We start from the raw sequence: 26,329 nt of genomic DNA, 5'->3' as shown, positions 1-26,329 counted from the left end.
CTATTTGTGAACTATCTAACTTTCTCTTTACTAATTTAATTCCCAGACTATCATAATCCTCCCTAAGTATGTCCAATCCGCGGTCCGCATTCATAGAATAAGGGAAGCAACTCAAGCTCACTTTTGATCCTGTAATTCTATGGTTATGCGAGTTGGTTCGTTTCGCTGTTTTACACATGCATTTCCTTATTACAATAGTTGCATCAATTATTATCATTTAAAAATGTTAAAATGGAGTATCCGAATGTTAAAATAATGATTGTCATTGAACGCTGCATGGCCGATTTCTACAAAAGTACTTTCAGGCCCTAGTCTCTTGAAAATTCTATAGGCGAGCACTACCTGGCACACCTCCGAGGTTTGGGAATCCACCGGTATGGGTTAATAAACAGAGACATATCATGGGAATTACATGTACACGCGCGGGATTAATACCAATCATTCAGGGACACACACACATGCGCAACTCAAATATACATCGCCAGGGCTGATAAATACGAGATCATGGACAGAACTGGACATAGATCATAAAAGGCAGTGAGAAAATACGAGTCAACTGACTCATCGGTATAACGCAAAGTATTTAAAGTGTTAGATCCTCCTCAGAAAATCATATTCTTTCCTAAACGCAAATTAAACAATAAATGTAGTGCTGTATTTTAAAATCGATTAAATTAATGTCTACCTTTTATAGAAGTTTTAATTAACACAAGCATATTTACCCTAAATTAATTTAAATATCAAATTTAATGGTATGTTGATTTAGTAAATTGTGAAAGCGATATGCATCTAACAACATTAACCTACCATATATATCTAATATTTTGTTATCACAAATAGATTAGCATGTTCTTCCATCATTGTCTCCCTTGCCCACAGTCTCTTTCGCCCAGTATTATGTTACGTTTGTTCTATTTAAAAACATTTTTTGTTGTTTTTTTAACCTCAAGCTTCAAAAATGGAAAAATTAATTCCCATAAACACAGCCTATAGACAGTCAGCTCTTATGTGTTAACTACTGACAAACTACTTATCAGTTAATGACATTCAATGAATACTGACTCTTAACATTGATGTATTTAATGTATATAAAATATAACATGATGTCAACAGATGCTCCGACAGACAATACGTCAAACTAAATCATCATAACTCTTATCTCATCGTAAGAACATTATTATTTCCCATGATCGCCATCCTCAATAATGACATTGCTGCACATAATACGTGATATCGACACAGCTGGTGATCAGTAGACAGAGAAAACAAACTTTACTTCACCCTATCAGTCATAAATGTGGGAAGTGTCCCCGACTCGTTTTGGTTCATTGTATCATATAATATCACCTACGTGAATGGTGCATGTTTTGATATATTTCAGTAAATGATAATCCCAACAATTCACTGAAGACAAAAAAAAAAGATATTCAACCCCCTCTGCGGTTGAAGTGTAATACAGTCAATATTTCTGTATGTAGTGATATGTGAGCTCTAGAGCTTTCTCTCTTACCAGAAACTCGTTTGATCACGAGTGCTGGCGGAAAAAAGAGTCAAATCATTAGTTTTATTTATTGCAGCATGCCACCCTACCGTTTGTATGTTTAAGTACCTGATTAGTTAAGGATGAGATGTTACATTTTCTGTTATTAAACATTTTCCATCATTACGTGTCCTTGTCGTCTAACAAAAATGTCAGGAGTACAATCCACGTGGAACGTCCGAGCTACCAAAGCCTTCAGTCTGTCATGATCCGCCTCATGCTCCCCGACATAGAATACGTCACTGGCTTGCTCAGCTACAGAATACACAGTGTCAAGTTCGGCCGATTGCCCGACTGGAACAAACGCTACAGTGACATTATCCATATTCAGAGTCTGTCTCTCGTGTAGTATATCATTCACGTCTGTCCAACCTTCATTAGAAAACACTACTACAAACTTCCGGCTGGAATCTCGAGCCCCTGTTAAAACGGATGTTCGGACAAATGATAGAGCATCACTGACAGAAGACTTCCGGTTGGACGTATTAATGCCTATCTGACTGTGGACTAGTACACTGTCTGTGTGCTGATCGTCAGTGAGACTAAACTGTACATGTTGAAGAACGTCAAACGTTACCATTGCTATCCGAGTGTTAGAGAAATAGGCCCGGACCTGCTGTATAAAGAATTTGACAATGTCAAGTGTCCTCTGTAGCTGACCAATCTGGTGCTGAGATACATCCACTAACAATACAATGTCGGAGACCTTGTTTATGACACAGTCTGGAAAGAGAGAATGCATATTTAAACATGTTCTCAGTTAATGTCTATTCTGTACAATTCGTTTAAATGACTTTATTACGTATACGTTATTTTGTAGAATTTCGTTTAAGTGTATATTTAAAACATTGTAAATGATAGAATGCTGTACCTGTACAGCTTGTGTCTACAGTCTCCATTAGAACTACATTGAGCATGTCGTTGTTTGTGGAGGAGAAGACATACGGAGTGTCTGTAGCTATCTGAAGCAGTTCTTCTTGAGCCACCTGTCTTCCTATCCCAACACACATAACCTTAACGCCATCAGCCCTGAGTACTCGGGATTGTGCAATGGCTTCTTGCCGAAGTGTTGAGAGTCCGTCAGATAATACGAGGGTATATTGTTTTACTCCAGCAACCGAATCGCTTCGTAGAATCTAGAAATAAAATATCTCGATCGAGTACATGAACATATTATGCAATACGTAGTTTCAAGATTTACTCACCATTGTTACAAATATTTTTGTACGATTAAGCGATGCTTCAAAGGAAAATAAATTTCCATTTTGTCCAATAAGATACGTAAGGTAATAATTTAGAATTTATATCACTTTGAAGTTAAAGGCAACATTTAACATATTGCATGATATTTTCAGTTTTTCGATGAAGGCTCATTTTCATCAAAGTCCTATCCTGTCTAACATGAAGACATATATATGATTAGTGTTTAGGTTTAAACAGTGGGTGTTTATATTAGGTGAAACAATATAATCATATTTGTGTAAAATATAACAATTTCGGATTAATGATAACCCTAGGCCTGGTAGGGTTTCAACCCCAGAATTCTCTACTGAAAACCGTATTTAATGTTTAGAGGAAATTATACACCTTCATTTTGGAAGGGGTTGGGGTGCTATGAATGTTATGCACATGCGTGAACCTTTATACACATAATTTACCTCCCTTGCCTTCTTCAGAGCTATATGCAGATGAGATGGACCAGAGCTATTTGAAACATTGTCTACTGCAGCCAGCAATGTTGACTTATTCAAATGTGCGCTAAATCCAAATTCCAGATGGGCATCGAGTGAATATGTGAGCAGTGCGATTCGGAATTCACCAGCATCTATCGACAAGCCTTTCACAAATGTCGCAATAAATGCTTTGGACGCGTTAAACACTGTGTTTGCGCTACTTGATGCATCCAGTATTATAACGATATCCGCTGGCCCGGGTCTACAATCTGTAAATGCATTAAAACCAATATCATATATATTTTGTTGGCTTTGATATATCTGATCCGTAACACAGGTGTTAAACAATTTTTTAATACTGAAATTCACGAAGCAGTTTTCCTTATATATTAATCAGTCTTTATGCACCTTTCACATTTTTTTCTAAAATAAGGTCAAATATATACGTGTGAATGATGATGATGATTACAAATTTAAATTTGACAAGAAGAGTACCAATTAGAACATCAGGGCATACCTTTTGTACAGCGTGACCCCGTGTATCGTTCTGTACAAGAACAGCTGTAATCTGATCCAATTCTGTTACAGGTAGCACCGTTAGTGCAGGGAGCGCTGAGGCAGGCATCATCTGTACCGAGTTAATGCATACATGCTGTACATAATAAATAATAAATTATATTAAACATGCTTGCTAGTTATTGCCAAAATATATCAACTGTGTGATGACAGCGATGCATTTGCATATAGTAGGTTTTAAATGATATTAACCTTTTTGGATTTAATTAGTAAACGTAATAGTTATTATCATAAAATAATATATGGATGATGCAATACCCAAATCATATACTAAATAACAATCGATATAAATTACAAATACTCGTGTCCACCTTTAGAGTTTTAAACCATATCGTACGAAGTGATCAAACACACAATTACAAAATAAAAAGGCGAAATCGCATATTATCTTAATCTCAATTTGTTTTGATCTAATATCATGCTGACTTTTGTACAATCATGTGACATAATTGGAATGACTGTTACACAGTTGCTACTTTCTTATATAAATTTCAATTAAATTATAAACTTTACTCACCAGCTTAGACAGACACGATACTACCAATCTGTTTCCTTATTTACGACTGAAGCGATTCTAAGTATCATCCTTAGTGAATAGTATGTAGGGTGTATAGTACTTACCATTTTCACAGTGACCACCGTAGAACCCATGTGAACATATGCACGTGAAGGTTGCTCCAGCATTTCTGCACGTGGCGCCATTCTTACAAGGCTGGCCGAAGCAAGGACTTTCTGTTGTACAAGACATGGGACATACTTCTAGGTGTGTATCGATCAATTGAACGTGTATTGTTATTAACGAACATCTACATTTTACAATTACCGATCAATGCCAGTTATTTGGACTTATATCAACAAAATGGGGGGGGGATAGAATCAGTAAATGAAATGCATAATAATCAAAGGATACACTTACTTTGATAACATAAGTAGCTTAAGAAACTTACGATTCTGACAGGTGGTTCCTTGGTACTCATTTGTACATCTACACCTGAAGTCAGACTTTATCCTGGTACATGTCCCTCCGTTAATACAGGGCCTGGATAGACATCTATCAACTGGTCATTGCAGGTACAGAACACAATATAAAAAGGAAGCTTTTTAACAAGACAGAAATTTAAAAACTGTACAGATATTCTTGTAAAACAAAATGATATGTTTAAATATCTAATTGTCGATGCAAATATGAAAAATAAAAAACTATAAACGTGGATAGACGTTACCACAACTGGTAAAGGATTTGTATGAGTGACGTGACGGTGATTGCAATCTGTCACCTTCCTTACACAAATTACCAATGAGGCATATCAAGGTCTGAAGTGTACGGCATTACAATCCAACCGACCGGTCTTTTTTTTTTTATAGAAAGCAGAGAACATCAACGGATTAATAAAATTATTTTTTAAACTTAAACGTCGATCTATTGTGAGACGATATGAATACAATTCAGACCTAGGTAACAGTATGTTAGATACTGCATATTACGATGGCCGATATCAGCCGTCACGTTACTCGCATTTATGTGATGCGAGTAACCTGACATAGTAAAAATCACATGACGGGTTACTAGCATGTGATGCGAGTAACCTGACATAGTAAAAATCACATGACGGGTTACTACATTTTAGCATAGTGATTTTTACTATGTCAGGTTACTCGCATCACATGCTAGTAACCCGTCATGTGATTTTTACTATGTCAGGTTACTCGCATCACATAAATGCGAGTAACGTGACGGCTGATATCGGCCATCGTAGCATATGGACACTAGTTGGTGACGAATAGAACCGTCATGCAAATTGTTACATATACCAGTGGTTAAAGGGAGAGAACTCTTACAGAAACATCAACATTTTGCAACCTTATACGTCAATGGATTTTTCTGGAATCTTCTTGATAAGAGATGTATCATAATATTTTGTTTACAAATGTCTATTGACAAGTGGTTGTTGACAAGATGTGTGTGAGAGGATTCTAGAAAAAAGATTGTTGGACAATGTACTTGAAAGATTTGGCAATATAGTATAAATGATAAGAGAGACAAATTGTTCTTCAGAACTGGTTTACAATTGTCAAGGAGAGCTCTATGAATTATATTGTATTATTAATTGCCTGATACCAAGAACTGATTTACACCTGTTAAGGAGAACTGTGTACATTCTGTTGGATTATTAATTGCCTGATACCAAGAACTGATTTACACCTGTTAAGGAGAACTGTGTACATTCTGTTGGATTATTAATTGCCTGGAACTTTGAGCTGTGTGATTTATTAACATTCCTAATTCTGGAGAAACGGATAGAAAGGACTACTCAAGGACAGGTGTTATAAGATAAGTCATTAACAGTGTGGATTTAATACAACACCTTGTACACCTCTTTAATTGTAATTATCAAACATAATCAGTATTCTCCAGTTAGATCAGCAGGTCGATAATTAGACATCTTGTTAATTCAACGACAACAAATAATCCATATATCTAAACGTGATATTAAAGGACTTTGGGAGATAGTTGTTACCTGTTATGAATATCTGTACAATTTAAACAGCCTATGATCATGTGTACATCAAGTCGGTGAATAGTGAACATGTTTATTTGGTCACGTTTTGCTTATTTAAGCAATATAACACAAGAACATGTGTTTAAACCCTCTGTAAGGGAGATGGCATGGACTTTATCTACTATAATCACCTTCAAATGTTGTTATTTTTGGGGTTCCATTGATTTTAAACATGTAAGCCAATAATCTGAACAATATAGAAATATAAAGGATGACCCTGTACTTTAAGAGGAGTGTCCCTAAATAGACGAGATGATTTCATTATACCCCTAAACTTTTATCAAAGGTTAAACAAAAAGGGAAAAAAATAGATGACGATGGTAATGAGATCTTCCATGCCCCTCAACCTCGTTGCAAGGTTTGGATGAGATTTCTCGGCCAACCTGACATTTGTTTGGATGGTACTTACCATTTTCACAGCGATCACCATAGAATCCGGATAAACACGTGCATGTTCTCGTTGCCCCAACATACTGACACGTGGCTCCATTCATACAAGGCTGGCCATAACATGGACTTTCTGTTGTATTAGATAAGTGATATATTTCTATTGATATTGGCCTACATTAGCATTTATGGAGTATTCCAATTGCATGTGTTCATCGAAAATATAATACTTTTTGAATATCTTTTTGTTTAAAAGTACACTATATCATAACATAAACGAAATCGTTAAAAATTACTTTAAAAAATTGTTTCCATAAGTACACATTGTTTTGAATGCAACTTTCGGAAAGAGAAATCAATAGATGGACAATAGATGTTCACATGCGATTCTCTCACACATTCACTGAAAGGACTAAAACAGCTGAGAACTTACGATACTGACAGGTGTGTCCATGGTATTCAATTGTACATCCACACTTGAAGTCCGAGCCTAACCTTGTACATGTTCCTCCGTTAATACAAGGCCTTGATAGACACTTGTCCACTGTCAGTCAGAACGTGAACGTGGGAAATATAGTTACTAGACATATATCATATCATAACTGGAGTACATGTATGACTCCATAACAGCAGTACGTGGCTGTTCAGAACACGCAATCATAAAGAACTGGAAGCTTTAACACCATATTTAAATGACAACATTCTTGTAGGAAAATTATATTTAGAGTAATTGTATGTTATTTGTGAAAAAAAAAATGTTAAATTTACGATGCGTTACCCTTATGTATATAGGCTAACCTTGTACTTTGATAGGATTTTCTCTAAATATAACCATTAAAAAAATACCAAATCAATTCAGTATACACCAAAACCGCTTTGCAAGGTTGTGAATAGCAAAACAAATGAGAATTCTCGGCCAACCTGACATTTCGTTGGATGGTACTCACCATTTTCACAGCGATTACCATAGAATCCGGATAAACACGTGCATGTTCTCGTTGCCCCAACATACTGACACGTGGCTCCATTCATACAAGGCTGGCCATAACATGGACTTTCTGTTGTATTAGATAAGTGAAATATTTCTATTGATATTGGCCTACATTAGCATTTATGGAGTATTCCAATTGCATGTGTTCATCGAAAATATAATACTTTTTGAATATCTTTTTGTTTAAAAGTACACTATATCATAACATAAACGAAATCGTTAAAAATTACTTTAAAAAAATTGTTTTCCATAAGTACACATTGTTTTGAATGCAACTTTCGGAAAGAGAAATCAATAGATGGACAATAGATGTTCACATGCGATTCTCTCACACATTCACTGAAAGGACTAAAACAGCTGAGAACTTACGATACTGACAGGTGTGTCCATGGTATTCAATTGTACATCCACACTTGAAGTCCGAGCCTAACCTTGTACATGTTCCTCCGTTAATACAAGGCCTTGATAGACACTTGTCCACTGTCAGTCAGAACGTGAACGTGGGAAATATAGTTACTAGACATATATCATATCATAACTGGAGTACATGTATGACTCCATAACAGCAGTACGTGGCTGTTCAGAACACGCAATCATAAAGAACTGGAAGCTTTAACACCATATTTAAATGACAACATTCTTGTAGGAAAATTATATTTAGAGTAATTGTATGTTATTTGTGAAAAAAAAAATGTTAAATTGACGATGCGTTACCCTTATGTATATAGGCTAACCTTGTACTTTGATAGGATTTTCTCTAAATATAACCATTAAAAAAAGACCAAATAAATTCAGTATACACCAAAACCGCTTTGCAAGGTTGTGAATAGCAAAACAAATGAGAATTCTCGGCCAACCTGACATTTCGTTGGATGGTACTTACCATTTTCACAGCGATTACCATAGAATCCGGATAAACACGTGCATGTTCTCGTTGTCCCAACATAATGACATGTGGCTCCATTCTTACAAGGCTGGCCGTAACATGGACTATCTGTTGTATCAGACATACGAGTAATATCATTTCTTTTTTAAACACACATTAGAAAATAAGAATTACAATATGTGCAATGAATGGACGTACATCATTGATTTATAGAATATTCTTCAATCTCAATTTGTATTTTACAAGTGCTGCTTTCATTTGGAATGCGTTGCTGTAGACATATTATATATAAATGTAATAAGGAAAGCCGTAATTTTGTGCAAAGCTTAATGCTCGAAAAACGCAAAAGTAATATATTATAGAACATCCCGAGATAGTGACTTAATTTACAGACTATACATCTTTAAAGGGGCATTCTTCGTTCGAACTCTAGATGTGTGATGTACATGAATTTATAAAAGTAGCTTACATTCACATTTATGATTAACTGTGATGGAATAAATATATTTGAACAGAAAATCTGCAAAACTCTGCCGCTCTGCATACGAACTGGAATATTCAGCCACGACTCCTACACTTCATTTAGATATCACCTGACATCATCTGTGCGCCTTAAATCACACCAGTTCGGTAAAAATCACATGGCATAGCGTAGCAAGTGATGTAGGTGTATCAGTTTTGTTGTGATTATAAACCCCAATTATAGCCCGTTTTACACCAATTACTTATGTTAAGGCAGCATGCAAAGCTAGTAAATGAATCAAAAACATTTAATATATTACACACAAACATTATCTGTGTGTACCAAGTCGCATAAATATAAGCACAAAAATAAGGGCGCAAACACGTGTGGGGCCGCGGTGGCCGAGTGGTTAAGGTGTCCCGACACTTTATCACTAGCCCTCCACCTCTGGGTTGCGAGTTCGAAACCTACGTGGGGCAGTTGCCAGGTACTGACTGTAGGCCGGTGGTTTTTCTCCGGGTACTCCGGCTTTCCTCCACCTCCAAAACCTGGCACGTCCTTAAATAACCCTGGCTGTTAATAGGACGTTAAACAAAAACAAACAAACAAACAAACAAAAGCAAACACGTGTGCCATGTTTACAAACTGATGAGTAAATACACACAATACTTGTATAATCATTTATGGTGGTTCGATGACGTATTATTTTGTTAAAGCGTCTGTGATTTGTCAGCACGGTAACAATTTTAACTTCGAGCAGAACTTCATTACGAACCTGTCGGCCATCAATTTAACCGTAAAATTTTCCATAAGATGTCTTTTTTTGGCGTTCGCTATGTTGCCGTGTCCTCTTTTGCTCGCCAATTAACCCATTAGCTAATCACTAGCTCGGGGAGCCGTGGACGCCATTTTCGGTTCTGTTCGTGAACTTGTCTGCGCATGCTCGTATTAATAATCGTTGACGGCGATGAATTTTCGCACTTCGGGTCGGAGTCACATTTTCAAAATTTTTTTTTTTTTTTTAGATTTTTTATAGCATAAAGTCGTTCCAACGACGGAATGCCCCTTGACAACAATAAAAAAGAATAATAGAGCGATGTCTGCATTGATGAACGTACCATCAAAAGTAAAAAGTAAATAGTTGGAAAAACTTATCTATAATGTTGCTCAGAGGTGACAAGTAAGTGAATGTTTTCAGGAGATCAAATCGAACACGTACCACATGTACTATACCATATTGAGTACTTACGATACTGACAGGTAGTTCCGTGATATTCATTTGTACATCCACACCTGAAGTCAGACCTTATCCTGGTACATGTCCCTCCGTTAATACAGGGCCCGGACAAACACCTATCCACTGTCAGTCAGAAGGTAAAACGTGAGAAATATAGATACTGTATTTGATGAATCAAAACCGATCTATGACTCCATAACAACAGTTCTTATCTTTTTAGATAATCACAACCCGCAACCATAGAGAGATTATAGCTTAAACATGATATTTGAATGACAGTTCTGTAAGAAAACGATATTGAAAGTAATCATATATAGTATTTGCAACAAAAAATGTTTGAATTGGCGATGCATTTTAATAAAAAAAAAAAAGCAGGGGGGGGGGGGGGGGGGGGGGGGGGCTTGTATGCGTTATCGCGATTTCCGTGAAAGACTTACCTGCAGGGCAGTGCAAGGCGGGTGTCGTCCAAAAAGCAGAAGGCACTTACTACCACTAAACACCTTGTCTTTTTCTCCTTGTACTTTCGGATGTCTTTATACAATTCTATTTCCCATGAATGTAGCCATAAAGACAGAGAGATCGGATGATTTCAGTTTACACCCCAACTTCGATTCAATGTTAAAGATAGAAAAAAGATAACATTTCGGCGTTTGAACTGATCCATACCCCTCAAGCTCGCCGCAAGATTGTGTTAAGTATTCTCGGCCAATTTGACATTTGTTTGGTTGGAACTTACCATTTTCACAGAGATCACCATAGAATCCTAATAAACACGTGCATGTTTTCGTTGTCCCAACATAATTACACGTTGCCCCATTCTTACAAGGCTGACCATAACATGGACTTCCTGTTTTATCAGACAAACACACATTAAAAAATAAGAATTATAATATGTAATACAGTTCGCATCAATATAGCCGCTGATATTGATATTCCGTAGATATATGTTGCTTTGGAAATATATATATAATGTAATAAAGAGAACCATCATTTAACGCAAAACTTCATGCTCGAAAAACGTAAACGAATATACGTATACAATTAGTATGTTTACAGTTTATCAATTTGTTTATAGAAATTTCACAGTAGAGCCTTAATTTACAGTCTATACATCGACAATAACCAAACAATATAAAAAAGGATAGGGCGAAACATAGACATAGGAAATGGTAATTAAATAGTTGGAAGAACTTATTTATAAAGTTGCTCTTTAGGTGACAAGTAAGTGAATGTTTTCAGGGGATCAAATCGAACATGTACCACATGTACTATACCACATGGAGTACTTACGATACTGACAGGTAGTTCCGTGATATTCATTTGTACATCCACACCTGAAGTCAGACCTTATCCTGGTACATGTCCCTCCGTTAATACAGGGCCCGGACAAACACCTATCCACTGTCAGTCAGAAGGTAAAACGTGAGAAATATAGATACTGTATTTGATGAATCAAAACCGATTTATGACTCCATAACAACAGTTCTTATCTTTTTAGATAATCACAACCCGCAACCATAGAGAGATTATAGCTTAAACATGATATTTGAATGACAGTTCTGTAAGAAAACGATATTGAAAGTAATCATATATAGTATTTGCAACAAAAAATGTCTGAATTGGCGATGCATTTTAATAAAAGCAGAGAGAAAAGAAACATAATTATAGTCTACTTAAGGGTTCACTTGTCTCAGATGATGTGATACTCAAGGAGGGGGGAGGGGGAGGGGCTTGTCTGCGTTATCACGATTTCCGTGAAAGACTTACCTGCAGGGCAGTGCAAGGCGGGTGTCGTCCAAAAAGCAGAAGGCACTTACTACCACGAAACACCTTGTCATTTTCTCCTTGTACTTTCGGATGTTTTTATACAATTATATAGTCTTGTTGATATTCTACCGTCGCGTTATAAGTTTTGGGTTTGAATTATGGTTTGGTTATTACTTTAGTTCCATTGATGTTATCCCCAATAATATCAACAAGATATAAAAAAAAAAAACAATCCTTAAGTTGCACTGTATATAGGCTAACCTTATTTTAAGAGGATTTCCCATGAATGTAGCCATAAAGACAGAGAGATCGGATGATTTCAGTTTACACCCCAACTTCGATTCAATGTTAAAGATAGAAAAAAGATAACATTTCGGCGTTTGAACTGATCCATACCCCTCAAGCTCGCCGCAAGATTGTGTTAAGTATTCTCGGCCAATTTGACATTTGTTTGGTTGGAACTTACCATTTTCACAGAGATCACCATAGAATCCTAATAAACACGTGCATGTTTTCGTTGTCCCAACATAATTACACGTTGCCCCATTCTTACAAGGCTGACCATAACATGGACTTCCTGTTTTATCAGACAAACACACATTAAAAAATAAGAATTATAATATGTAATACAGTTCGCATCAATATAGCCGCTGATATTGATATTCCGTAGATATATGTTGCTTTGGAAATATATATATAATGTAATAAAGAGAACCATCATTTAACGCAAAACTTCATGCTCGAAAAACGTAAACGAATATACGTATACAATTAGTATGTTTACAGTTTATCAATTTGTTTATAGAAATTTCACAGTAGAGCCTTAATTTACAGTCTATACATCGACAATAACCAAACAATATAAAAAAGGATAGGGCGAAACATAGACATAGGAAATGGTAATTAAATAGTTGGAAAAGCTTATATATAATGTTGCTCAGAGGTGACAAGTAATTGAATGTTTTAAGGAGATCAAATCGAACATGTACCACATGTACTATACCATATTGAGTACTTACGATACTGACAGGTAGTTCCGTGATATTCATTTGTACATCCACACCTGAAGTCAGACCCACTCCTGGTACATGTCCCTCCGTTAATACAGGGCCCGGACAAACACATATCCACTGTCAATCAGAAGGTAAAACGTGAGAAATATAGTTACTGTATTTGATTAATCATAACCGATCTATGACTCCATAACAACAGTTCTTATCTTTTTAGATAATCACAACCCGCAACCATAGAGAGATTATAGCTTAAACATGATATTTGAATGACAGTTCTGTAAGAAAACGATATTGAAAGTAATCATATATAGTATTTGCAACAAAAAATGTCTGAATTGGCGATGCATTTTAATAAAAGCAGGGAGAAAATAAAAATTATTTATAGTCTACTTAAGGGTTCACTTGTCTCAGATGATGTGATACTCAAGGGAGGGCTTGTCTCCGTTATCACGATTTCCGTAAAAGACTTACCTGCAGGGCAATGCAAGGCGGGTGTCGTCCAAAAAAGCAGAAGGCACTTACTACCCCGAAACACCTTGTCTTTTTCTCCTTGTACTTTTCGGATGTCTTTATACCATTCTATAGTCTTGTTGATATTCTACCGTCGCGTTATACGTTTTGGGTTTGAATTATGATTTGGTTATTACTTTAGTTCCATTGATGCTATCCCCAATAATATCAACAAGATATAAAAACCAATCCTTAAGTTACACTGTATATAGGCTAACCTTATTTTAAGAGGATTTCCCATGAATGTAGCCATAAAGACAGAGAGACCGGATGCTTTCAGTTTACACCCCAACTTCGATTCAATGTTAAAGACAGAAAAAAGATAACATTTTGGCGGTTGAACTCTTCCATACCCCTCAAGCTCGCCGCAAGATTGTGTTAAGTATTCTCGGCCAATTTGACATTTGTTTGGTTGGAACTTACCATTTTCACAGAGATCACCATAGAATCCTAATAAACACGTGCATATTTTCGTTGCTCCAACATAATGACACGTTGCCCCATTCTTACAAGGCTGGCCATAACATGGACTTCCTGTTTTATCAGACAAACACACATTAGAAAATAAGAATTATAATATGTAATACAGTTCGCATCAATATAGCCGCTGATATTGATATTCCGTAGATATATGTTGCTTTGGAAATATATATATATCATGTAATACAGAGAACCATCATTTAACGCAAAACTTCATGCTCGAAAAACGTAAACGAATATACGTATACAATTAGTATGTTTACAGTTTATCAATTTGTTTATAGAAATTTCACAGTACAGCCTTAATTTACAGTATATACATCGACAATAACCAAACAATATCAAGAATGATAGGGCGAAACATGGACATAGGAAATGGTAATTAAATAGTTGGAAGAACTTATTTATAAAGTTGCTCTTTAGGTGACAAGTAAGTGAATGTTTTCAGGGCAACAAATCATACATGTTCCACATGTACTATACCATATTGAGTACTTACGATACTGACAGGTAGTTCCGTGATATTCATTTGTACATCCACACCTGAAGTCAGACCCACTCCTGGTACATGTCCCTCCGTTAATACAGGGCCCGGACAAACACCTATCCACTGTCAGTCAGAAGGTAAAACGTGAGAAATATAGATACTGTATTTGATTAATCATAACCGATCTATGACTCCATAACAACAGTTCTTATCTTTTTAGATAATCACAACCCACAACCATAGAGAGCTTATAGCTTAAACATGATATTTGAATGATAGTTCTGTAAGAAAATCATACTTTTAGAGTAATTATATGTTATTTGTGATAAACATTTGAATAAGCGATGCTTTAAATGAAAACATGAAACGAAAAGTAATGAGTTTATGTTCATTTCAGTGTATAAATTTTTATGAGCAATTTGTAAAAACATTATTTATGAATAAGTATTACAACTGCATATTGTTTAAGCAACACAGAGAAACACGTGTTGAAACCATCTGTTAGAGAGCAAAATGGAGTCATGATAGTTTCTATTATGTTTCATTTCCATGATCTTTGCATACAATGTAACCAACAGGGATATTTTACAACTAAGCCTAATGAAAAGCGTGATGATTTCAACTTCTTAATTTTTCATTTTCATGTCTAGATATCAGCATTTTAATTTAACAATATAATTGCTTAAACCTTATATTGTTAAATCAACATATGATAGTAATGGGTAAGGTTTATGGTCAACACCATGATCACAATAGTAAATATTCTATTTCCTTCTGCAATATAAAATCAGGTTTGTTTGATGCTTGTTGCTATGCTTAGTGGCTCCTTTTGTCACCACCCTTACTCTCATTTGAGATTATGATATACTACCACTATTTACGTAGATTTGCAAGGCGAATGCCACACAGGAAGCGGAAGATGCTTACTACCCTGAAACACATTGTCTTATATTCTCCTTAAATTGTGTTGATGTTCTAATGCAAAACTTTATTTTTGTTGATATCTTACAGTCGTTTAATCCGATTTGGGCTTGAATCATGCGTTTGTTTTAATGTTATTTCCAAATGATGGTATTCCGAACTATATCAACAAAATAAAAAAAATACCCACAAAGGCTGACCCTGTCTTAAAGCGGATTCTCCCTTACTATAACAAAAAAACATTTCGCCGATGATACCCTTCCATACCACTCGTTGCAAGATTTTGATGTTAATTCTCGGACAACTTGACACCTGTTTGATATTTACCATTTTCACAGTGATCACCGTAGAATCCGGATAAACACGTGCATGTTCTCGTCGCTCCAACAAAATGACATGTTGCTCCATTCTCACAGGGCTGGCCGTGACACGAACTTTCTGTTGTAGTAGATAGATACGATATTTCATTTCCAACCAAGCACTTTATGAAATAGCAATAACACGAATTGAAATTACATCAATAGTTTAAAGAATCTTACCCTCAATTTGTATTTTACAAATGCTATTCACATTTGCGATAAGGCCTCTGAATTATCTAAATATTATAGATGTTGGGAATAATGATATAAAATAGATACCTTACCATAGATATAGCATAATATAAAAAAAGTATGTTGAAGAGCTATACTTTATCTTGAGATTCAAGATTGAAAAACGAAAAAATGATATAACCGATACAATTTTTATGTTTACAGATTATCATTTTTTTTTGCAGAATATTCCAAAATCTTAATGTTTTATTCATACTCTATATTTCATTTTAATACGAGGGCTGAGTGATATGTTGTTAGTCTCATATTGAAGGATTTGAATTTTGCCGGACACATTGTATTACTTTTCAACATAATTCTCTTCAGTATATATACACTTTTGCCAGCGGTGTTTATAGGCCTCGATGCCACTTTTATAGAACTCTATGGCTATTCAGACAGTGATCCCATCCACTGCATGTATGCCGTCATCATCAGACTGAAAATGGGTGTCAGGAATAGCTGTTTTTCAGTTTTGGAAACAGATGAAAGTCTGATGGAGCGAGATCAGGAAATAAGGTGGATGCTCAATCAATTTAAAGCCACAATCATGAATCACAGCCATGACATGCAATGACAGACTTGTGAACAGGAGCATTTTCCTGATGGAATAACACATCTTTGGTGAGCTTTCCGGGGCGCTTAAGTTTAATATCTTCCCTCAACTGCCATAGAAGTGAAGCATAGTATATGGTGTTGATTTTTTGTCCCTTTTGGACTTAATATATCAACAGAATACCATCTGCATCCAAGAAAACCGAGGCGATATCCTTCCCAGCTGATGGAACTGCCTTTGCTTATTTTGGCAGGGTTGGCAGGACCTTCCTCGAAGAGGTTTAGAAGATTAGCACACAATAATATCGGGCCAAAATCTGTCTCATTTTAAGATTCTCGGTCCGAATGAAATGTACTCTTTCCTGTCAAATGTCAACTCTACTGGCTTTATATCTTGCTGTGACTCGTCTGTCAGTCATAACAATAATGGACTTTATTTACCATTTCTGGGGTTGCAACATTTCCCGGCTTTCCAGGACAGGGTCATTCTCAATTCTCTGTCGGCAGCGTTTTAATTCCGTCACCCACTTTTCACTGCAGCATATGCAGGAGCATCTTTCCCTAGTTTTGATACCATGTCATTATGGATATCCTTAGGTGTTAAACCTTTTTTATTCGAATATCGTATCACTGCTCATTCACCGATTATATCTTTTTTTGCAAAAGCCGCTTGTCTTGTTTACTTTAGAGTGATACTTCTTCGATATAACCTTACTAAATGAGACCGGTCCCTGGTCAAGAGAATAGTAGGACTTAACATCCTTGAGTAACTCCTTCAATACGAGGCTCACAATATCTCAATCATCCTTACAATATAAAGGATAATGGAGCGATACCTCGTTTATGGTTTTACTCAAATGATGACATGTAAATGAATACTATAAGGAGGTCACTTGGAATATATATCACGGCCTTCATGTAGACTATATCACTGATAACTTACGATGTTGACAAGTGGTTCCTTGGTACTCATTTGTACATCCACACCTGAAGTCAGATCCTATCCTGGTACATGTCCCTCCATTGATACAGGGGTTGGAGCGGCACCTATCCACTGGCCAATTACAGTGTCATATTTAACATACCATTTGTGTAAAATGTTTTGTATAAAAGGTCATCACCTAATATCATTCAAGTCAAAACTATGCAAAATGAAGTAAGGTCATTTAAAACTTCGCACAACTATATAGAAGTATTATGGTAATTTAAAACGCCAAATAGGTACAGTTGTCAGTAAGAAATTTTTTTAAAGGTTCTAAACCGTCGGCACCTTGTGTAAACGGTTGTGAAAAGTGTCAATGGTAAATTTCCTGATTGTACTGGATACACAATGTATGAATTACCTCTGAGGTTCTTTTTGAAATATACATTATACATTTCCATTTTCTTTATCTATTTTCTCACGTCATTAACACAAGTGTCAATGCATACTCCAGTCTGTTAGATAGATGAGAATATATCAATACCAGCAGTAATTGAACAATCCTGCTACTAATCCTAGGAAAAGACATTACCGTAATCACAGGTCGTACCGTAGTAGGCTGATGTACACAAACATGTGTAAGTAGTACCCGCTGTTTTACATGTAGCACCATTCTTACATGGCCGGGCCAGACAAGCATTTGCTGAAACACCGCAAAGCACACGATAACAAACATAGCATAAACTACTTAACTTACTTTACCCGACCCAAAATATGTCATACGAAATCATCAATTTATCTCGCCAATCATATATTTTCTGTAATTCATAAAACATATTATGTATAGCATTTTGCAGCTCAATTGTCCATCATTAGGCAATGGACTGTTCAAAGCGCCCTTCGTCCATCTGTCGGCGTCCATCGTCCGTCCGTCGTCAATCCGTTCGTCGTTCGGCATTAGCCCATCCGTAAATAATCACAGAATCGCTATTTCTTGAGAACTGTATATCTCATTGTGCCCAGTCTCTTTTTTTATCTAATCTGGAAAACAAAATAGCTGACAGGCAGCAATCTTAGATTTTGATAGTTGAAGTTTATCATTTCATGAGAGGTACTCAAAATATGTATCTCAAACTACAGGTTTAAAAACTGCTCTCGATCCCTAGTTGACATGTTCAGTACCAAGTTTCTAAATAGGTTAACAAATTTAACAGCAGGGGAACGTTTTGGGAAATTTGAACGTTTTCCGTTGTGAAACATTCCCGACCAGAGATCAAGCTGATGGTGTTAACTGTACACCTTTCTTTTTACCATTAAAACAACGCAAGTCAAAGAGCTTTCGTTTTGAAATTTAAAAAAAAATCAAATTTTGGAAATGGTTTGAAGATGTTCCCTGTGATAAATATATATCTTCCGGTCTCCGTTTCCATGGAAGAGGCAGCCATTTTAGTTGAGGTCTAACTATCATCATAGCAATGCCAGCACATCGCGTCACGTCAATATCTCTGCACTATAAAAAGATGTTACGAAACACACTCTTGCTTATATGTTTTCGTCTGAATAGCAGAGACCACGGACACAGAATATGAAGAGGTAAATATAATTAATGAGTGTAAATATTATCAACAAATAATCTAAAAATCCATTTACACACATATACATACTTTATAAATAGTGTAACCAATGTAAGTACACATGAAACAAGTCGTATCAACATACTTTAAAATAATGCAAACCTTACCTTGGTTTCTACAGGGATGTAATGCATTCCTGTATTATGGACTATTACATTTCCAAGTGTAAAATATCCTTCCAACGCAGAATAGTATACATGTTTATATCAAGCACGTGCATTTCATACGTGCGAGTATATGACATCCGTAATATCTCACTCAACTTCCGAATAGAAACCAACATGGCCACGTGAAATGCAGAGGAAAGAAATGCAAACTGCTGGATTTTAGTTGTTTTGCCTTTTATTTAACTGTCACGTTCTCAGGTAAGTGCACTTTTTATTTTCAGAAGAGGGTCGTCGGGTCACGTACGTATGTTTACGATAATCAGCTCACGTATTTGCACGTCAAGCGTTCAACGTTACAATGGAAACCGGTTTGACGGGTATCGCGCTGTTATAGGCACCAGTCCCCAGTCTTTTATCTAAGCAGACTTCCAACTAAAACAGTGACCAGAAGATATATATTTATCACAGGGAACATCTCCAAACCATTTCAAAATTAGATTTTTGTATTCATTGTGAAAGCTTTTTAACTTGCGTTGTCAGCTTTAAGCACGAGGAGGCTATAACGGAAGACTACGACGCGTTATAACGAAATATCGTTTTCTGTCGATTCGATTTTTCTCATTTGACATCCGATATATAACAGTTAATCTTCATTTTACCTAGTAGGAGAATTAGCTACAGCTAAATTGAAACTAGGAACAAAATGAAACGATTGTAACGAAAATAGTACGGAAAATACTTATGTTTTTTTTTATATTGACATTTCATCGGTATTCTCCATATGGCGATGTGTTCAATAACGTCTCTATAAAACTTAAGTGACGCATTTTAACAGTAAGGATCTAACAAACATTCCTTATGTCTTCAGATCGTTCGACTATAAAAATACAGTAGAAAATATGTTTAACTTTAATCGAAACCATTTAGAATCTATCACTTACTCCCTAAACATTTTAGGTATTTATTATTTCTTCTATTTGGTATGGGAACATTTTGGTCGAGTGGATAATTACCCCTATATAGATTGAAGACTGTACGCTGTGTATCCTTACATAAGTAAACAACTATTAAGACGTATACACTGTTTCACAGAAACGACCAAAAATAGTAGCTCACCATCACATCCAGTCCGATAGTGTGCAGGACATGGTACAGACATGTAACACGTCATACCTGTCCTACAGGGGTCGGGCCTGCAGTTTTCCTCACGTGATCGCTCGGTGTATAACTATATAAAGAACAGAATTGATGAAATAACAAATGTTGTAATACTGAACCAAGCATATAAACATATAGAACATCTTAATTCGCTGTATAAACACGATATTAGAATAATCAAAAGTACTCAACAGTCAACATAGATCTCAACCATTACAAGATGACCATTACTTACGTTAATACGTTAATGAGTAAATCGAATTCTGACAAAAAAGGTATAAAGGAATATGGCACGGCCATCTTGGAATGGTGATCTCTGATCATATCAGTGTGTGAAAAATAGCAAATCTCATTTAACAATGGTATTTCACGGATCTCTATGTACTGTTGAAAGATTTGCATTAAAATCACTATTTAGTTAAGGGGCATCTAAACAGCAAATCCAGCCAAAACAGTTGATATTTTACAAGGCTATCAATCCCTACTAGGATAAAATTTAATAGAAGTAACTTGATCAAATTTTGATATATATCATGTCAAACTGTGGGCCTTGCTGTTGACATTTAATTTGTTCAGTTGTTTGTAAATTTCAACAAAACACGAGAATAAATGTATGTTTCAGGGGGACATAATTAACTGATTTGTATCGCATTTATTGTGCAAAACAGTCATGTCGTTTTGTTCACAAGAGTCTAAAGCACAAAATAGGAGCATTGGTTTGACTAGATTTGGCTTTATGATATGTATTAACACTGATTTTATTTTGACCGTGAAATGCAAATGGCGGTTGTGAATAATATCACACAATAATGGCATATAAGAAGGTATTTCAAACGTCAAACATGCTTTTATTAGATACTATAAAGAACTCTAGACATGGCAGGAAGACTGTTTTTAGGGGAAATTGTTCATCCGTTCAGTTTGGGGTAAAATATATATATTTCTGAAAAAGGCCCAAAACTCACCAGTTTGACAATTTGTCTTAAAAAAGTCATTCTTACTATAATCAGATGTCTTAAAAGTATGATATAGGAGCATTTTTTTTTTTTTTTTTTTTTGTATTTGTTTTATTTTTCAATATTAAGCATGATAAACATAAATGACAAAAACATCTTTCACACACTCACACATTCTCAATTAAATAGAGGGTACATTTTAATAGTACATATCATCGACTTTCAATACCACTATAAAGCTTTTCACTGCAGGAAAGAGATAAAATGAAAAAAAACAAAAATACAAAAAAACAAGGGGAGAATAAGCATGTGTAGGTAAGATAAGTGGATACTAAGTACATACAAGGTATATTAAGTTCATACATAAATAAATAAGTAGATAAATACACAAATAAATAAAGCAGCAAGAAAGCAGATAGATGGTAATATGCTTGTACCTATTAGCCAAACAAACATACAAACAAGCATTTTCACACCCATACACACCCTCACACACAGACACACCCTCACACGCAGACACACCCACACTCACACACATACACACACAAAAGTGAGAGAGACAGGAGAGAGAGAGAAGAGAGAGAGAGAGATGTGGGAGGGGGAGGAGACAAGAGAGGAGGGAAGAGGTATATTTTCCTTTAAACATTTGATGATATAATAGATTTTGTAAAGAATACATAAATATATATGTATATCTATAAATGATATACAGCGTGCTAAAACTAATAATAAAAGTATGTAAATTAATCAACTTCGTAAATCTAATAAGTGAATATACACTTACTTTATCGATTAAAAGCCTGAATATTACAATATATAACAAGAGTTCCAAAATATGGCCGTTGTCGAAGGGCGTGTAATCATATATATAATACTTCATAGCTGTTCAAGGTCATTTAAAAACACTGGAAGTTTGATATTAAAGGTCTAATAGAGGTTTCCATTTATTCCATTGTTTTTTAATACTTTCTTTTTGACCCTTTATGTATTTTTGAACCTTGAAATTATCTTTAATGGTATTAATCAAAGCGTTGATATTCAGAGAACTGTTAAGACATCTAGTTTTGTATATATAGTTTTTTTATAATAATCAATATTTCATTATCAACATAGCTACATTGGTGTGAAACTATTCCAAAAAGAAAGATTCTTTATTATAAGCAAAAGGTACTAAAAGTCTATCTAACAAGTTTTCTAATCTCTGTAGGAACACTTGTACTTCTCTACATTCCCATAAGCAATGCAAAATTGACTCATTTTCTAAATTACAAAACGTACATAAAGGACTTGGTTTTAAGTTTATTTTATGGAGAAAGGTGTTTGTTACTAAAATATGGTGGATGATTCTAGTTTGAAACCATATCAATTTTGAATTTTTAGTTACTGTAAAAGGAAGTTTATATATTTTTGACCATTTTTCCTTATCAAAATTGAACTCTTGGTTCCATTTACAGGTGCCAGTAGGTGTTGATGCTGGCGCTATGATTGAATTATAAAAGTCTTTAACTCCCTTTTTATTTTTGAAAAATATTTCAAGTATAATTGGTATAATAGGCTGAGGAATTCTTTCAATCTGAAAATTGTGATTTCTAAAATACCTTTTGATAGCCAATATTAATCCATGATATTGCAGAAAATTGGTATTAATTCTAAAATTTTGCAAAAACTCCTCATAAGAAAGAAAGTTTACGTTGTCTGTATTTTTTATCAAATCATTCACTATAAAAACACCTGCCTTGAACCAATTTTGAAAAAAAAACAAAGTTATTATTAACCTGGATATTTTTGTTAAACCAAAGAGGAGACTTTAGAATATACTTTTTCATGTTCTGTTTCATATACTCTGAGTTGTTTAAAATGTCCCAAGCTTTAAATACATCTTTCCAAAAAAACTTTTGCTGTTAAATCTACACATTTGTATATATTCCGTTCCACAATTTTACAGCTTGTTTAAATCAACAGTTGACTTAAGAATTAAAGTCCATTTTCCTGATGACTGAAATAGCCTTCTTATCCAGCTAAGCTTTAGAGAATGGATAAACACATATAAGTCGACCATTTTAAGCCCACCATCTATATAATCTTGTACAATAACGTCTTTTTTAATCTTGTGACATTTTCCATTCCATAAAAAATCCAATAATAAAGAATTTAACTGTGTGATAAATGTCTCAGGTGGGTTAGGCAAAGTAATAAATAAATAGTTAAGTTGTGAAATCAATAAGGACTTAATGACATTAATTTTACCAATTGGTGTCAAACTCCGCCTTTTCCACGCACAAATAAGTGCTTTAAGCTTTACAATTTTCTTATCAAAGTTTAATTTTGGAATTTGATCTGAAAATTCTATCCTCAAAAATGTAAACGTATTTTTTCCCCACTGTAGGTTCAAGTCTGTTCGATACGTTAAATCACTGTATTTACAACTACCTAGCCATATTACTTGAGTTTTATTGGTATTAATATTTAAACCAGAGATTTTTGAAAAATTATTTAACTCAAAAACAGACTCACTAAGCGACCTCTCTGACCCGTCTAATATCAAACCAGTGTCGTCTGCATACTGTACATTCAAAGTTGGTATATTCTCAACCTCAATGCCCTTAATGTGGTTATTATTTTTAATTCTTGCAGCTAAAACTTCAGCACATAATATGAAAATATATGGAGCTATTGGATCACCTTGACGGCAGCCACGTTCAATATTTATATGTTGAGATATATTTCCACCTTGATTTATAGAGGCATATACATTATTATGAAATATTTTAATGGCTGAAATGCCCCCCTTTATGCCATATTTGTGAAATATCATCCACAGCCGCCATTTGCATTTCAAGGTCAAAACAAAATATGTGTTTATACCTACATAAAGTCAAATCCGGTCCAAAAAATGCTCCTACGCTGTGCTATAGACACTTGTGAGCATGACAGATGGGCTATTTTTCAGGTTTGGTTATTTTTGTGACTTAGAATTATTCCATGCTACAACTTACCACAAAGTAACTCTATAGAAGAAATTGTTAGCATCTACATCAAATTATTTGTGATTTTGGTATATTATATGACTATTTTTGTGCAAATTTTAAGATTTTTATTCGTGTTTGAAATACAACATCATTCTGCTATATAGATGACCCTTAAGAGTGAAAGAATAGTAAATGCATCGGAAAAATGAATTCAAGATACTTGCAATTAGGTCCAAAACTGCATGAAAACAACTTCTTTAAAATTTACATTAATGTTATATCTTATGAAATTGGAAGTCAATTATACTTTTCTAAATCAAATTTTGCATTCCTGCATGGTTACAGATGGTGCTCATTTGTTCAGGAATATTATTGACATATAAGAAGCTGTTTCCGCATTTTTGAACTCGACCGTATGGTAGATATCGAAAAATGACGTTTTAATGGTTTTCTTTTTCTTTTTCTATGAATGTTGTTTTCCATATATATCCTCCGAAAACAGTACCCTGAATGATATGTCTTATACCGACATGATCGCAGATAATCATTCTAAGATGACACTTAACTTCATTACCAATGTGTTTTAAAAAACGAAATCATCCACACTAATAGGGACCAAAGCTAACCAGATATAACACTTATCTAGTGGACTATTAGGGACCATAGTTGTTGACAAGCTATAGTGGACTATTAGGGACAACAGTTCGTTCATTGGACTGTTACAGACCCTAGTTCACCAGCTATATGAGGGGAAACAGTTCGTTCATTGGACTGCTATAGACCCCAGTTCACCAGCTATATGAGGGGCAACAGTTAGTTCATTGGACCGTTATAGACACCAGTTCACCAGCTATATGAGGGGCAACAGTTCGTTCATTTGACCGTTATAGACCCCAGTTCACAAGCTATATGAGGGGCAACAGTTAGTTCATTGGACCGTTATAGACACCAGTTCACCAGCTATATGAGGGGCAACAGTTCGTTCATTTGACCGTTATAGACCCCAGTTCACAAGCTATATGAGGGGCAACAGTTCGTTCATTGGACTGCTATAGACCCCAGTTCACCAGCTAATTGAGGGACAACAGTTCGTTCACCAGATCTAACACTCATCTTGATATTGGACTATTAGGAGACAAAGTTCACCAGCTATAATACCCATCCGGAGAGTGGGCTATTAGGGGCAACTGTTCGTTCATTGGACTGTTATAGACCACAGTTCACAAGCTGTAACACTTATAATCCTGATCGTAAAATATTAGTGACCATCACAGTTCAGCGGATATAACACTAATCCAGATAGTAAAATTTTAGTGACTACGTTTTATCAGTTATGATAGTCATCTAGATCGTGGTTTGGTGACTCACGTTCGCCAGCTATAACACTTACCGTACATTCTAATTTGTGATCCTCGCAGTATTCTTCGTTGTTCACGCATTGGTCAGCACTTCTCTTGCTGATTCTAGAACCCGTAAGGAAGGATTTCGCAGTCTCCTTTTTCATCAGATAGGAAGACAAGTGTGTTTGGTCCTGATGACATATGCAGACTTAAAGAAAAAAAAATAAAAATCCTGGTAACACTAGCCCTGGTAACGTCTAAAATAAAACCAAAATCAGTTTCTGTGTTATACTGAACATTTAACCTGCTGAATGATCCATGTGATTGCGAGAACAAAAAATAAATCAAAAATCAATTCCGAACAAAAAGTGTAATCATTATCTTTTCAAGGCATAATATGGAAAATATTGGAAACAGATGTAATAATTTCAATAAATCAATATGCAAATCTTACATTTGAAGATCAGCAGCCATGAGCACACAGCGGCAATCCTATTGATCTGCATTATGATATTCCTGAATAATTAAAACGTATACGGTTATAGTTTTATTATTGACATGTATATATTGTTCTGAGCAAGGCGACATAAGGGATCCGGAGATTAT

The 26,329-nt window shown here is 35.3% G+C and overlaps 1 protein-coding gene across 8 annotated transcripts; it reads right to left on the bottom strand.

The window, feature by feature from the left end:
- Nucleotides 1–1,062: 1,062 nt before the first annotated feature.
- On the bottom strand, nt 1,063–26,329 carry LOC117333335 (neurogenic locus notch homolog protein 1-like). 8 transcript variants are annotated; one of them, XM_033892583.1, is made up of 24 exons: nt 26,178–26,308; nt 25,774–25,931; nt 20,417–20,528; nt 18,152–18,262; nt 17,581–17,691; nt 15,820–15,930; nt 14,584–14,694; nt 14,028–14,138; nt 13,101–13,211; nt 12,548–12,658; nt 11,605–11,715; nt 11,051–11,161; nt 10,327–10,437; nt 8,612–8,722; nt 8,098–8,208; nt 7,685–7,795; nt 7,171–7,281; nt 6,760–6,870; nt 4,737–4,847; nt 4,411–4,521; nt 3,731–3,841; nt 3,199–3,482; nt 2,412–2,676; nt 1,063–2,263 (listed from the first exon to the last, which is right to left on the bottom strand). In XM_033892583.1, the coding sequence occupies exons 1-24, from the start codon at nt 26,227–26,229 to the stop codon at nt 1,647–1,649; spliced, it is 3,486 nt and encodes a 1,161-aa protein (XP_033748474.1). In that variant the 5' UTR covers nt 26,230–26,308; the 3' UTR covers nt 1,063–1,646. The 8 variants fall into 8 exon arrangements, with proteins under 8 accessions (XP_033748474.1, XP_033748476.1, XP_033748475.1 ...); XM_033892585.1 differs by lacking the exon at nt 11,051–11,161; XM_033892584.1 differs by lacking the exon at nt 12,548–12,658.

This window comes from Pecten maximus, chromosome 8 (assembly GCF_902652985.1).
Source record: "Pecten maximus chromosome 8, xPecMax1.1, whole genome shotgun sequence".
NCBI classification, from domain to species: Eukaryota; Metazoa; Mollusca; class Bivalvia; order Pectinida; family Pectinidae; genus Pecten; species Pecten maximus.
The sequence above is the reverse complement of the archived record's forward strand: the minus strand, read 5'-3'. Positions and strand labels throughout refer to the sequence as shown.